The sequence below is a fragment of the Salmo salar genome, chromosome 16 (assembly GCF_965601325.2).
Source record: "Salmo salar chromosome 16, fSalSal1, whole genome shotgun sequence".
Lineage (NCBI taxonomy): Eukaryota > Metazoa > Chordata > Actinopteri > Salmoniformes > Salmonidae > Salmo > Salmo salar.
Genome location: NC_138306.1, coordinates 88,109,852 through 88,125,932, shown reverse-complemented (window position 1 = coordinate 88,125,932; position 16,081 = coordinate 88,109,852). Strand labels below are relative to the sequence as shown.

At 43.9% G+C, this 16,081-nt stretch overlaps 1 protein-coding gene across 1 annotated transcript in view; it reads left to right on the top strand.

The window, feature by feature from the left end:
* The window catches only part of LOC106593318 (propionyl-CoA carboxylase alpha chain, mitochondrial), a 54,859-nt gene that overhangs the window by 8,561 nt on the left and 30,217 nt on the right, over positions 1 to 16,081 (top strand). Inside the window, exon 6 of the mRNA XM_082963151.1 lies at positions 30 to 83. Within this exon, the coding sequence (XP_082819277.1) occupies positions 30 to 83 (54 nt within the window). The remainder of the gene's footprint in view (positions 1 to 29; positions 84 to 16,081) is intronic.

The window sequence follows — 16,081 nt, the reverse complement described above, 5'->3', positions numbered from 1 at the left end:
AACCTTTCTTTTCTCTTCTGTCTCTGAAGGTGCATCCAGGCTACGGCTTTCTGTCTGAAAATAAAGAGTTTGCCAAGAGACTGGTGAGTAGTGCTGGGATTTCCAACTGTTGGGAACACACACACCTCTCTATATACCCTCTGTTTCCCTTATCAACAGCTTCAGGACCCCTGGAAGTTAATTTTATTAAGGGTGTGATTCTCCGGGTCAACCTGATATGAAAACTTAACACACAGACGCCAAAAGGCTCACTTCATGATAAGAACATGTAACATCTTTCAAATTATTTAAAGTAATTTACTTAAAGAAAAATGTTTTGGCAGTTATACCTCCACATTACATGGCCCCATCGTCCTGCAGACAGACACAAGACTTGACAACGTAAATAAAGGTGAAATAAATTAAAGTCCCCTGTGAAGTTTAGCTGATGACACACATTGAACCATGCCGTTATGCAAGGCTGTGTTAGTACGGCAAATCTAAAACTCACCTAGTTCCACAGGAAAATAACCCACATATTTACCTCATGGTTAACCAAGTACCTCTCCCGCCATCATTCAATGTCCTACAAAAACCCAGACATCTCTCCCTCCCATTGAATGCATTCAGTTGAACAACTTACTAGGTGTAGCCCTTCTTCCTGTCCGTTGTGCCGTATCATGCAAGGCACCCGACGGTGGCACCCGACGGTGGCACCCGACGGTGGGCCATAGTACATTCAAGCTAATCCCACAGCTAAATGGCATATTTTCCTTCATTGGAACTAAAACATTTCGTACCCACTCCCATGATTTGAATCAACCCCAATGCCCAGTATCCCCCATTCCTCATGTGTTGCCCTGGAACAAGGCTCTTGCTCTGTATGTGAGTGGGCCGCCCGGCCGTCCACTAGGCGCCGCTGGCGCCGCAGGCGTCCACGGCGTCCCGGCCGTCCCGGCTGCCGCAGGCCGTCCGCTAGGCCGTCCACTAGGCTGTCCGCTAGGCCGTCCACTAGGCGTCCCGGCCGTCCCGGCCGTCCACGGCCGTCCACTAGGCTGTCCACTGCCTTATGGGAGCCTGCTGTGGAAATGGAGATGTCATTACATTAGCAACTCAATGGGCCTCCCCCTCCTGTAACAGTGGGTGAAGAGTTAGTGCCAGATTTACGCATTGCAAAACGCTCTGGGGGCGATGGGGGGGGGCAAGGTCCGTATGCCTCTGGGCTCGGGGTAAAGCTGGGGGGGGGGAGATTAGGGTAAAGGTTCTGTTAGCATGAGAAAGAACCTCAGGCTGAATAGAGCTGAAGGGATACGGGGGATGGATGGAGTATAGTATAATGTATTGTCCCTCAATGCGTCGGTGGATCCCTCCCATTTCAAAATAAATGTCTAATTATTTTTGGACTCTGCAGATGAACACAAGCATTTCACACTTGTGTTGAGCACTCTAGGACACATGCACCCACTAAACTCAGGGGTCCGATTACACCTCTTATTGGTGGAGACTCATTTGTTTGCGCCTGGCAGAATGGCGTGTGGTGCTCTGCTCACTAGTGTGTTAAGAACAGCCGTTTGGACGTGAGAGGATGAGGGAGTTCTGAAAAGGCTTAGCCAGGTTGATTGTGATTTAAATAGTGAGATGGTACCAGAGGAGGGAGGGAGGATAGATGTTTGTCATTGTGTGTCTACATTTAGAGCAGCTCGGTCCTGCCCACCCCAGGTCTATGTTTGGTAATAATCAAAGCTTGATGATGACTTGGTTATTGGAATCAGCGTTACAAACCAAAACATGCACCTGGGGGAGGGGCCCCAGGACTGAGTTGGGGAAACACTGATTTAGAGGATGATAGGTTGTGTGTTTTTCTTTGTCCTCGTCTACAGGACAGATGTTTGTTGTTGTTGAACGCTGAAACCTGAACTAAAAACCTATTTTTTTTTTTCTTTTTATATATACTTTTTTATTTTGGATCCTGCGGCTCCGTTGGGCTAAGTTGCTGTGAGCGCTGCTATCGGTCTCAAGACAGAAAGCCCAGCTAGCCTTGCTGGCCGCTATTGAATGTTTCCAGCGCTGCTATCGGTCTCAAGACAGAAAGCCCAGCTAGCCTTGCTGGCCGCTATTGAATGTTTCCAGCGCTGCTATCGGTCTCAAGACAGAAAGCCCAGCTAGCCTTGCTGGCCGCTATTGAATGTTTCCAGCGCTGCTATCGGTCTCAAGACAGAAAGCCCAGCTAGCCTAGCTGGCCGCTTTTGAATGTTTCCAGCGCTGCTATCGGTCTCAAGACAGAAAGCCCAGTTAGCCTTGCTGGCCGCTTTTGAATGTTTCCAGCGCTGCTATCGGTCCGGTCTCAAGACAGAAAGCCCAGCTAGCCTTGCTGGCCGCTATTGAATGTTTCCAGCGCTGCTATCGGTCTCAAGACAGAAAGCCCAGTTAGCCTAGCTGGCCGCTTTTGAATGTTTCCAGCGCTGCTATCGGTCTCAAGACAGAAAGCCCAGTTAGCCTAGCTGGCCGCTTTTGAATGTTTCCAGCGCTGCTATCGGTCTCAAGACAGAAAGCCCAGTTAGCCTAGCTGGCCGCTTTTGAATGTTTCCAGCGCTGCAGGAGCTGTGTTTACTTTGCTTTGTTCCGGGACAATGTGGACCGCGCTGACTTTCAATGTAGCAACTGCTTGTTTGCTGAAGACTACAGGAGCAAAGTAGCTACTCTTAGCAAGCAAGTAGCAAACCTACACAAGCTACTGGGGAACCCACGCCCGCCTACTTTTTCATTTTCTTCCACCCCATTAGCCGGACGCTGCTTTGTTCTAGTGGAAGTTTCGCTGCCGTGTAGGCTCTCCACAGCCGACAGGCCGGTGCTCGGCAGGGTTCCATCCCCGAAGGGGTCTCCCTCTTCCCTGGCAGAACGGAGTTCTCGACCCAACCAACCAGCCACGGAGGTACATCACTCGCCGTGGAATTCAAAGAAGGCGTCCTCTGGCAACGGGGGTCTCCATGGAGATGTTGAGCCCAGAACTGACACAGACCAGAAACAGCTTTGCCGCCCTGGATCCAGAGGTTCCGGCGCCTTCTTCCTTGGGGGCTTCCCATTCAAGATCGGATCCAGAGGTACCTGCGCCTTTGTCCTCGGTCCTGTCTCCCTCTCCGGTGGCTCCTATCTCAGCTTCAGATCCTCGGAGCTCCCACCCTCAACAGACCCTGAGGCTGCCTGAGAGACCGGCCCATTCAACATCACCTGCTGTCACCATAGGCAGCACTATGGTGGGAAACATCTCGGTTCCCAAGGCAAAAACCCTGTGTTACCCAGGAGCAGGAGTACAGGACATAACAAGGCTGCTTCTGACTGTTCTACCACAGATGCCGGGAGCTGATGCTGTCGTAGTTCATGTGGGGTCAAACGACTTCAGGAGGGCTAGCTTGGAACATTTGAACATTTATTTTAAAGAACTGATGTTTTAGCATTAAGATTCCAAAAAAACGGCCAATCATTTCAGGTCCAGTACCATCGTTGGGCTGCAGGTGTGAAAGATTCAGCAGACTGCTGGCATTACACATCTGGCTAAAAGACTACTGTAGCTCTGCTGGAGTCACTTTTATTGATAACTTTGACACCTTCTGGAAACAGAAGATACTCTACAGGAATGACGGAGTCCATCCAAATCATCTTGTCTCCTGGACTCTGTCCAAGCATTTCAAGGCTGCGTTGAAACAATGACTGGTAAATGATCCAAGACCAGCTCAGTTAATCCCTACCATTGTTACAATGAGCCGTCATAATGCTGCATCAAATGTACATGATCCAAGACCAGCTCAGTTAATCCCTACCATTGTGACAATGAGTCGTCATAATGCTGCATCAAATGTACATGATCCAAGGGGCATTGGCAAACACAATGTTAGTCATTTAATTTATGTACCCCTAATTACACCGAATACTTCTGTTAATCCTACAGCTATTGTAAGCAGTAATCATAAGACTATAAACCAGAGTTACACTGTTAGCAGTGAGGCGGTGTCCTAGTAGGAAGACCACTTTGTGCATCTCACCCTGCACAATCAGCTCCAATGTAAATAACATGAGTAAGTCTACTTCTGACAAACTTCCCAGGAAAGCGTTAAAAACAATCAAGCAACCCAGGAAAGTGCCACAAAATAGCCCATATTAACATATATAGCCTAAGAAACAAGGTCCATGAAGTCAATAACTTGATTGTAACATTTTCTATTCTGACTATCTTTGAAACTCTACTTAGATAATACCTTTTGATACAGTGGTAGCAATACATGGTTATAACATCTACCGAAAAGATAGAAATGCCAACGGAGGCGGTGTTGCGGTCTATATTCAGAACCACATTCCTGTAAAGCTTAGAGACAATCTAATGTTATATACTATTGAGGTAATATGGCTACAGGTTCATCTGCCTCACCTAAAGCCCATTCTGGTGGGAAGCCGCTATAGACCACCAAGTGCTAACAGTCAGTATCTGGATAATATGTGTGAAATGCTTGATAATGTATGTGATATCAACAGAGAAGTATATTTTCTGGGTGAGACTTTAAATATTGATTGGCGATCATCAAGCTGCCCACTCAAGAATAACGTTTCCCAATCAGCCCAACTGATTGAGAAACGTACTGCAAATTAAGAAATCACGTGACTAAACTAAATTAAAAGAAACTACACTATGAAACAAAGATGAATGATAGTAAAAAGCTTTGGAGCACCTTAAATTACATTTTGGGGAAAAAAGCCAACTCGGCTCCATCGTTCATTGAATCCGATGGCTCACTCATCACAAAGCCCACTGATATTGCAAACTACTTTAAGGACGTTTTCATTGACAAGATAAGCAACCTTAGGGATGACATGCCAGCAACACTGGCTGACACTACACATCTAAGTATATGTGACCAAATTATGAAAGACAAATGTACTTTTGAATTCCGTAAAGTCGGTGTGGAGGAGGTGAAAATTATTGTGGGGTCTGACAAATTGTGTGTCCCACCGGGGTCTGACAATCTGGATGGAAAATTACTGAGGGTAATAGCAGACGATATTGCCACTCCTATTTGTCACATCTTCAATTTAAGCCTACTAGAAAGGTGTGCCCTCAGGCCTGGAGGGAAGCTAAAGTCATTCCGCTACCCAAGAATAGTAAAACCCCCTTTACAGGCTTAAATAGCCGAACAATCAGCCTGTTACCAACCCTTAGTAAACTTCTGGGAAAAATTGTTTGACCAGATATAATGCTATTTCACGGTAAACAAATTGACAACAGATTTTCAGCACGCTTATAGGGAAGGACACTAAACAAGCACAGCACTTACACAAATGACTGATGATTGACTGAGAGAAATTTGTGATAAAATGATTGTGGGGGCTGTCTTGTTAGACTTCACTGCAGCTTTTGACATTATCGATTGTAGTCTGCTGCTGGAAAAACATGTGTGTTATGACTTTACACCCCCTGCTATAATGTGGATAAAGAGTTACTTGTCTAACAGAACACAGAGGGTGTTCTTTAATGGAAGCCTCTCAAACATAATCCAAATGGAATCAGGAATTCCCCAGGGAAGCTGTTTATGCCCCTTGCTTTTTAACATTTTTACTAACGACATGCCACTTACTTTGAGTAAAGCCAGAGTTTCTATGGTATGCGGATGACTCAACACTATACACGTCAGCTACTACAGCGACTGAAATGACTGCAACACTTAACAAAGAGCTACAGTTAGTTTCAGAGTGGGTGGCAAGGAATAAGTTAGCCCGAAATGTTTCTAAAACTTAAAGCATTGTATTTGGGACAAAACATTCACTAAACCCTAAATCTCAACTAAATCTTGTAATAAATAAAGTTGAAATTGAACAAGTTGAGATGACTAAACTGCTTGGAGTAACCCTAGATTGTAAACTGTCATGGTCAAAACATATTGATACAGTACTAACTAAGATGGGGAGAAGTCTGTCCATAATAAAGTGATGCTCTGCCTTCATAACAACACTGTCAACAAGGCAGGTCCTACAGGCCCTAGTTTTGCCGCAACTTGACTACTGTTCAGTCGTGTGGTCAGGTGCCACAAAAAAGGAATTAGGAAAATTGAAATTGGCTCAGAACGGCAGCACGGCTGGCCCTTGGATGTACACAGAGAGCTAATGTTAATAATATGCATGTCAATCTCTTCTGGCTCAAAGTGGAGGAGAGATTGACTTCATCACTGCTTGTATTTGAGCGGTATTGACATGCTGAATACACCGAGCTGTCTGTCTAAACTACTGGCACACAGCTCGGACACCCATGCATGCCCCATAAGACATGCCACTATTCACAGTCCTCAAGTCCAGACTATGGGAGGTGCACAGTACTACATAGAGCCATGACTACATGGAACTCTATTCCACATCAAGTAACTGATGCAAGCAGTAAAATTATATTTAAAAACCAAATAAAAATACACCTTATGGGACAGCGGAACTGTGAAGCAACACAAACATAGGCACAGACATATGCACACACACATGAGAACATACACACACACACACACAAATGGATTTAGTACTGTAGATATGGGGTAGTGGTGGAGTAGGGGCCTGAGGGCACACAGTGTGTTGTGAATGTATTGTAATGTTTTGAAAATGTTGCCTTAATTTTGCTTGACCACAGAACCCCTTGGCAGCAGCTAATAAGGATTCATAATAAATAAAAATAGGTTGTGTGTTTGTCATTGTGTGTCCTCGTCTAAAGGATGATTGGTTGGGTGTTTCTTTGTCATTACCATCTAAAAGATGGATAGCTTGTGTGTTTGTCATTGTCTGCCAAATAGTTTAGAAAGATGGAGTTGTATCAGTGCCTTCAGAAAGTATTCATACCCCTTGACTTATTCCACATTTTGTTGTTACAGCCTGAATTCAAAATGGATCATCTGCACACAATACCCCATAATGACATCACAATACCCCATAATGACAGTGAAAACATGTTTTTAGACATTTTTGCAAATATATTGAAAATTAAATGCAGATATTCATTGACATAAGTATTCACACCCCTTTGCTATGACATTCCAAATTGAGCTCAGGTGCATCCAATTTCCTTTGATCATCCTTGATGTCACTACAACTTGACTGGAGTCCACCTGTTTTCACCAGTTTGAACATGATTTAGAAATAAGCACACCTGTCTATATATGGTCCCACAGTTGACAGTGCATGTAAGAGCAGGAACTATACCCTGAAGTCCAGGGAACTGTCCGTAGAGCTCCAAGATATATGCCTCATCACAATTCTATCTGTGGAAGGGTATAAAACAAGTTCTAGAGTGTTGAAAGTTTCCAAGAGTGGTCTCCACCGTGGTCTCCATCATTGGGAAATTGAAAAATGATGGAACTACCCAGACTCTGCCTAGAGCTGGCCGTCTCAGCAAACTGAGCAACCGGGCAAGAAAGACCTTAGTCTGGGAGGTAACCAAGAACCCAATGACCACTCTGACAGAACTACAGAGTTCCTTGGCTGAGATGGGAGAACCTGCCAGAAGGACAATCGTCTTTACAGAACTTCACCAATCTGGGCTTTATGGGAGAGTGGTCAGACCGAAGCCACTACTGAGAAAAAGGCACATGACAGCACACCTGGAGTTTGCAAAAAGGCCTGTGAAAGACAGCATGAGGCAAACGGTTCCGTGGTCTGATCAGACTGAAATTGAACTCTTGGGCCTGAATGCAAAGCGCTATGTCTAGAGAACCAGGCACAGCTCATCACCCGTCTAACACCATCCCTACCGTGAAGCATGGTGGTGGCAGCATCATACTATGGGGATGCTTTTCAGTGGCAGGGACTGTCAGACTGGTAAGGATAGAGCGAACAATGAATGGAGCCAAATACAGGCCAATCCTTGACGAGAACCTGCTTCAGAGTGCAAACAACCTTAGACTGGGGTGAAGATTTATGTTCCAACAGGACAATGACCCCAAGCATACAGCCAAAGCAACACTGAAATGACTTCAGAACAAGAATGTTAAAGTCCTTGAGCGGCCCAGCAGAAGCCCAGACTTAAATCCCATTGAAAATCTGTGGAAAGACTTGAAGATTGCTGTTCCCCGGCGCTCCCCATCTAACTTAACAAAGCTTGAGAAAATCTGCAAGGAAAAATGGGAGAAAATCCCCAAATCCAGATGTGCAAAGCTGATCCAGACATCCCCAAGACGACTCAAAGCTGATCCAGACATCCCCACCAAAGGTGCTTCTACAAAATATTGACTCAGGTGTGAATACTTAGTGCCTTCAGAAATTATTAAAAGCTGAAATGTCTTGACTCAATAAGTAATCAACCCCTTTGTTATGGCAAGCCTAAATATGTACTGGAGTAACAATGTGCTTAACCAGTCCCATAATAAGTTGCATGGACTCTGTGTGCAATAATAGTGTGTACCTCATCTCTGTACCCAACTCATACAATTATCTGTAAGGTCCCTTCAGTCGAGCAAAGAATTTCAAACACAGATTTAACCACAAAGACCAGGGAGGTTTTCCAATGCCTCACAAAGAAGGGCACCTATTGGTAGATGGGTAAAAACAAAATAAGACATTAAATATTCCTTTCAGCATGGTGAAGTTGTTAGTTACACTTTAGATGGTGTCACTACAAAGATTCAGGCATCCCTCCTAACTCAGTTGCCGGAGAGGAAGGAAACTGCTCAGGGATTTCACTATGAGGCCAATGGTGACTTTAAAACAGTTAGAGTTTAATGGTTGTGATAGAACTGAGGATGGATCAACATTGTATACTCGACAATATTAACCTAAATGACAGAGTAAAAAGAAGGGAACCTGTACAAAATACATATTCTGAAACTGTTTGCAATAAGGCACTAAGGTAAAACAGCAAAAAATGAATACAAATTGATATGTTTGGGACAAATCCAATACATTACTGAGTGCCACTCTTCATACTTTCAAGCATGGTGGATGCTGCATCATTTTATGGGTAAGCTTGTCATCGGCAAGGACTATAGAGGTTTTTTTGGGTGATAAAAATAAACGGAATACAGCTAAGCACAGTCACAGTACTAGAGGAAAACCTGGTTCAGTCTGCTTTCCACCAGACACTGGGAGACGAATTCACCTTTCAGCAGGACAATAAACTAGAACACAAGGCCAAATCTACACTGGAGTTGCTTACCAAGAAGACATTGACTGTTCCTGACTCACACCCCTTCAGTCAGCTTGAAAATCTATGGCAAGACTTGAAAATGGCTGCCTAGCAATGATCAACAACCAACTTGGCAGAGCTTGAAGAATTTAGAGGTCTTATAGACTTACCCAGAAAAACTCACAGCTGTAATCACTGCCAAAGGTGCTTCTACAAAGTATTGACTCAGGGGTGTGAGTCTTTCAATAAATTGACTTATTGACTTGTGTGTTTTGTATTTCAATAAATTAGCAAAACATTTGAAAACATGTTTTCACTTTGTCATTACAGGATATTGTGTGTAGATGTGTTAATCCATTTTGAATTCAGGCTGTAACTCAACAAAATGCTGAGGGTTATGAATACTTTCCGAAGGCGCTGTATATATTGTTCAAACAGTGATCTGGAACCAGGATGGAGGAGTTGTAAATATTGTTCAAACAGTGATCTCTACAACCAAGTCAAAGTCTAACAAGGAAGCCTACTGATGAAATGAGAATGAAGGTACCTTTTGTGTAAAACTTAAATCATTTCACTAAAGTAGGGGTTTTGTTCTTCTGTTTTCTCTCTTCACCACTCTTCTCTTTGTCCTTCTCAGCTAAGCTTATTATTTACAAACAGCAGAATTATCTCTGGGTCGAGTCCCCCTCTTCTCCTTCTCTGCCTTTGTCCTGTGTGTCATGCTATGGGAACCAGGGCCTATTCACTTTAAGGGTGCTGAATTGGGAGTCATTGAGGGTGAATCTCCATACTAATAACAGGCCCTTAGGCTACGACCCAAATGGAACCCAATTCCCTATATAGTGCACTACTTTAGACCAGAGCCAAGTCAAAGGTGATGCACTTCATTGGGAATAGGTTGCCATTTGGGCTATAGCCTTACTGCCCTGCTGTAGGCCTGACGATGGGCCCTGAGGCTCTGCCACTGTGTGTCAGGCAGGAAGCAATATCCAACGGGCTCTATACAACACAAAGACAACGGGAGAGAGAGAGAGAACAAGCGCCCCTCTTCCCGTCCCTCTTTCTTTCCCTGTTTATATGCCCTAAGTACTGTCATGTTTCCAGGGGTAGTGGGTAATGTAGAAGGGGTAGATGTGACAGAAGACTAGGCCTCATCTATTACAGCCTGAAGGGGTTTGTGTTGAGTTCCCAAGACAGCACTGCTTTGACTGAAAATAAATGGCTGTGATGGGAGTCGGGTATGTTCGTCCTGTATCATTTACGTATTTCACAATTGACTTATTTTTGTTCTTACTAGCTTTGACTTTGCTGATAGCTGCTTTACTGAAGAAAAATGTACTTACTAAGACTGAGATGTGGTTGTCCCACCTAGCTATATTAAGGGGAATACACTAACTGTCGCTCTGGATAAGAGTGTCTGCTAAATGACTCAAATGTAAATGTAAATTTGTGAATATACTGAAATTGGTGAAATAAGTCGATCACGTTTCAATTCTTGAGCTATGCCTGGTACAATGGAACCAATGCAACCACTATAGTTCAAAAAGCGCAAATTCCAGCAGTTCTATACTGACCCAGGTCTGTTCATTATGTAGGTTGGTATAGGTAGCAGCTCTATACTGACCCAGGTCTGTTCATTATGTAGGTTGGTATAGGTAGCAGCTCTATACTGACCCAGGTCTGTTCATTATGTAGGTTGGTATAGGTAGCAGCTCTATACTGACCCAGGTCTGTTCATTATGTAGGTTGGTATAGGTACCAGCTCTATACTGACCCAGGTCTGTTCATTATGTAGGTTGGTATAGGTAGCAGTTCTATACTGACCCAGGTCTGTTCATTATGTAGGTTGGTATAGGTAGCAGCTCTATACTGACCCAGGTCTGTTCATTATGTAGGTTGGTATAGGTAGCAGCTCTATACTGACCCAGGTCTGTTCATTATGTAGGTTGGTATAGGTAGCAGTTCTATACTGACCCAGGTCTGTTCATTATGTAGGTTGGTATAGGTAGCAGCTCTATACTGACCCAGGTCTGTTCATTATGTAGGTTGGTATAGGTAGCAGCTCTATACTGACCCAGGTCTGTTCATTATGTAGGTTGGTATAGGTAGCAGCTCTATACTGACCCAGGTCTGTTCATTATGTAGGTTGGTATAGGTAGCAGTTCTATACCGACCCAGGTCTGTTCATTATGTAGGTTGGTATAGGTAGCAGTTCTATACTGACCCAGGTCTGTTCATTATGTAGGTTGGTATAGGTAGCAGCTCTATACTGACTCAGGTCTGTTCATTATGTAGGTTGGTATAGGTAGCAGCTCTATACTGACCCAGGTCTGTTCATTATGTAGGTTGGTATAGGTACCAGCTCTATACTGACCCAGGTCTGTTCATTATGTAGGTTGGTATAGGTTGCAGCTCTATACTGACCCAGGTCTGTTCATTATGTAGGTTGGTATAGGTAGCAGTTCTATACTGACCCAGGTCTGTTCATTATGTAGGTTGGTATAGGTAGCAGCTCTATACTGACCCAGGTCTGTTCATTATGTAGGTTGGTATAGGTAGCAGCTCTATACTGACTCAGGTCTGTTCATTATGTAGGTTGGTATAGGTAGCAGCTCTATACTGACCCAGGTCTGTTCATTATGTAGGTTGGTATAGGTAGCAGCTCTATACTGACCCAGGCCTGTTCATTATGTAGGTTGGTATAGGTAGCAGTTCTATACTGACCCAGGTCTGTTCATTATGTAGGTTGGTATAGGTAGCAGTTCTATACTGACCCAGGTCTGTTCATTATGTAGGTTGGTATAGGTAGCAGTTCTATACTGACCCAGGTCTGTTCATTATGTAGGTTGGTATAGGTAGCAGTTCTATACTGACCCAGGTCTGTTCATTATGTAGGTTGGTATAGGTAGCAGTTCAATACTGACCCAGGTCTGTTCATTATGTAGGTTGGTATAGGTAGCAGCTCTATACTGACTCAGGTCTGTTCATTATGTAGGTTGGTATAGGTAGCAGTTCTATACTGACCCAGGTCTGTTCATTATGTAGGTTGGTATAGGTAGCAGCTCTATACTGACCCAGGTCTGTTCATTATGTAGGTTGGTATAGGTAGCAGCTCTATACTGACCCAGGTCTGTTCATTATGTAGGTTGGTATAGGTAGCAGTTCTATACTGACCCAGGTCTGTTCATTATGTAGGTTGGTATAGGTAGCAGCTCTATACTGACTCAGGTCTGTTCATTATGTAGGTTGGTATAGGTAGCAGCTCTATACTGACCCAGGTCTGTTCATTATGTAGGTTGGTATAGGTAGCAGCTCTATACTGACCCAGGTCTGTTCATTATGTAGGTTGGTATAGGTAGCAGCTCTATACTGACCCAGGTCTGTTCATTATGTAGGTTGGTATAGGTAGCAGCTCTATACTGACCCAGGTCTGTTCATTATGTAGGTTGGTATAGGTAGCAGCTCTATACTGACCCAGGTCTGTTCATTATGTAGGTTGGTATAGGTAGCAGCTCTATACTGACCCAGGTCTGTTCATTATGTAGGTTGGTATAGGTAGCAGCTCTATACTGACCAGGTCTGTTCATTATGTAGGTTGGTATAGGTAGCAGCTCTATACTGACTCAGGTCTGTTCATTATGTAGGTTGGTATAGGTAGCAGCTCTATACTGACTCAGGTCTGTTCATTATGTAGGTTGGTATAGGTAGCAGCTCTATACTGACTCAGGTCTGTTCATTATGTAGGTTGGTATAGGTAGCAGCTCTATACTGACCCAGGTCTGTTCATTATGTAGGTTGGTATAGGTAGCAGCTCTATACTGACTCAGGTCTGTTCATTATGTAGGTTGGTATAGGTAGCAGCTCTATACTGACTCAGGTCTGTTCATTATGTAGGTTGGTATAGGTAGCAGTTCTATACTGACCCAGGTCTGTTCATTATGTAGGTTGGTATAGGTAGCAGCTCTATACTGACCCAGGTCTGTTCATTATGTAGGTTGGTATAGGTAGCAGCTCTATACTGACTCAGGTCTGTTCATTATGTAGGTTGGTATAGGTAGCAGCTCTATACTGACTCAGGTCTGTTCATTATGTAGGTTGGTATAGGTAGCAGCTCTATACTGACCCAGGTCTGTTCATTATGTAGGTTGGTATAGGTAGCAGTTCTATACTGACTCAGGTCTGTTCATTATGTAGGTTGGTATAGGTAGCAGCTCTATACTGACCCAGGTCTGTTCATTATGTAGGTTGGTATAGGTAGCAGCTCTATACCGACTCAGGTCTGTTCATTATGTAGGTTGGTATAGGTAGCAGCTCTATACTGACTCAGGTCTGTTCATTATGTAGGTTGGTATAGGTAGCAGCTCTATACTGACCCAGGTCTGTTCATTATGTAGGTTGGTATAGGTAGCAGCTCTATACTGACTCAGGTCTGTTCATTATGTAGGTTGGTATAGGTAGCAGCTCTATACTGACTCAGGTCTGTTCATTATGTAGGTTGGTATAGGTAGCAGTTCTATACTGACCCAGGTCTGTTCATTATGTAGGTTGGTATAGGTAGCAGCTCTATACTGACCCAGGTCTGTTCATTATGTAGGTTGGTATAGGTAGCAGCTCTATACTGACCCAGGTCTGTTCATTATGTAGGTTGGTATAGGTAGCAGCTCTATACTGACTCAGGTCTGTTCATTATGTAGGTTGGTATAGGTAGCAGCTCTATACTGACCCAGGTCTGTTCATTATGTAGGTTGGTATAGGTAGCAGCTCTATACTGACCCAGGTCTGTTCATTATGTAGGTTGGTATAGGTAGCAGCTCTATACTGACCCAGGTCTGTTCATTATGTAGGTTGGTATAGGTAGCAGCTCTATACTGACCCAGGTCTGTTCATTATGTAGGTTGGTATAGGTAGCAGCTCTATACTGACCCAGGTCTGTTCATTATGTAGGTTGGTATAGGTAGCAGTTCTATACTGACCCAGGTCTGTTCATTATGTAGGTTGGTATAGGTAGCAGCTCTATACTGACCCAGGTCTGTTCATTATGTAGGTTGGTATAGGTAGCAGCTCTATACTGACCCAGGTCTGTTCATTATGTAGGTTGGTATAGGTAGCAGCTCTATACTGACCCAGGTCTGTTCATTATGTAGGTTGGTATAGGTAGCAGCTCTATACTGACCCAGGTCTGTTCATTATGTAGGTTGGTATAGGTAGCAGCTCTATACTGACCCAGGTCTGTTCATTATGTAGGTTGGTATAGGTAGCAGCTCTATACTGACCCAGGTCTGTTCATTATGTAGGTTGGTATAGGTAGCAGCTCTATACTGACCCAGGTCTGTTCATTATGTAGGTTGGTATAGGTAGCAGCTCTATACTGACCCAGGTCTGTTCATTATGTAGGTTGGTATAGGTAGCAGCTCTATACTGACCCAGGTCTGTTCATTATGTAGGTTGGTATAGGTAGCAGCTCTATACTGACCCAGGTCTGTTCATTATGTAGGTTGGTATAGGTAGCAGCTCTATACTGACCCAGGTCTGTTCATTATGTAGGTTGGTATAGGTAGCAGCTCTATACTGACCCAGGTCTGTTCATTATGTAGGTTGGTATAGGTAGCAGCTCTATACTGACCCAGGTCTGTTCATTATGTAGGTTGGTATAGGTAGCAGCTCTATACTGACCCAGGTCTGTTCATTATGTAGGTTGGTATAGGTAGCAGCTCTATACTGACCCAGGTCTGTTCATTATGTAGGTTGGTATAGGTAGCAGTTCTATACTGACCCAGGTCTGTTCATTATGTAGGTTGGTATAGGTAGCAGCTCTATACTGACCCAGGTCTGTTCATTATGTAGGTTGGTATAGGTAGCAGCTCTATACTGACCCAGGTCTGTTCATTATGTAGGTTGGTATAGGTAGCAGTTCTATACTGACCCAGGTCTGTTCATTATGTAGGTTGGTATAGGTAGCAGCTCTATACTGACCCAGGTCTGTTCATTATGTAGGTTGGTATAGGTAGCAGCTCTATACTGACCCAGGTCTGTTCATTATGTAGGTTGGTATAGGTAGCAGTTCTATACTGACCCAGGTCTGTTCATTATGTAGGTTGGTATAGGTAGCAGCTCTATACTGACCCAGGTCTGTTCATTATGTAGGTTGGTATAGGTAGCAGCTCTATACTGACTCAGGTCTGTTCATTATGTAGGTTGGTATAGGTAGCAGTTCTATACTGACCCAGGTCTGTTCATTATGTAGGTTGGTATAGGTAGCAGCTCTATACTGACCCAGGTCTGTTCATTATGTAGGTTGGTATAGGTAGCAGTTCTATACTGACCCAGGTCTGTTCATTATGTAGGTTGGTATAGGTAGCAGCTCTATACTGACCCAGGTCTGTTCATTATGTAGGTTGGTATAGGTAGCAGCTCTATACTGACTCAGGTCTGTTCATTATGTAGGTTGGTATAGGTAGCAGCTCTATACTGACCCAGGTCTGTTCATTATGTAGGTTGGTATAGGTAGCAGCTCTATACTGACCCAGGTCTGTTCATTATGTAGGTTGGTATAGGTAGCAGCTCTATACTGACCCAGGTCTGTTCATTATGTAGGTTGGTATAGGTAGCAGTTCTATACTGACCCAGGTCTGTTCATTATGTAGGTTGGTATAGGTAGCAGCTCTATACTGACCCAGGTCTGTTCATTATGTAGGTTGGTATAGGTAGCAGCTCTATACTGACCCAGGTCTGTTCATTATGTAGGTTGGTATAGGTAGCAGTTCTATACTGACCCAGGTCTGTTCATTATGTAGGTTGGTATAGGTAGCAGCTCTATACTGACCCAGGTCTGTTCATTATGTAGGTTGGTATAGGTAGCAGCTCTATACTGACTCAGGTCTGTTCATTATGTAGGTTGGTATAGGTAGCAGGTGTGATTGTCTGTCTGAATGGTTCCAGTGTAGGTTGTTCTCTGATGTG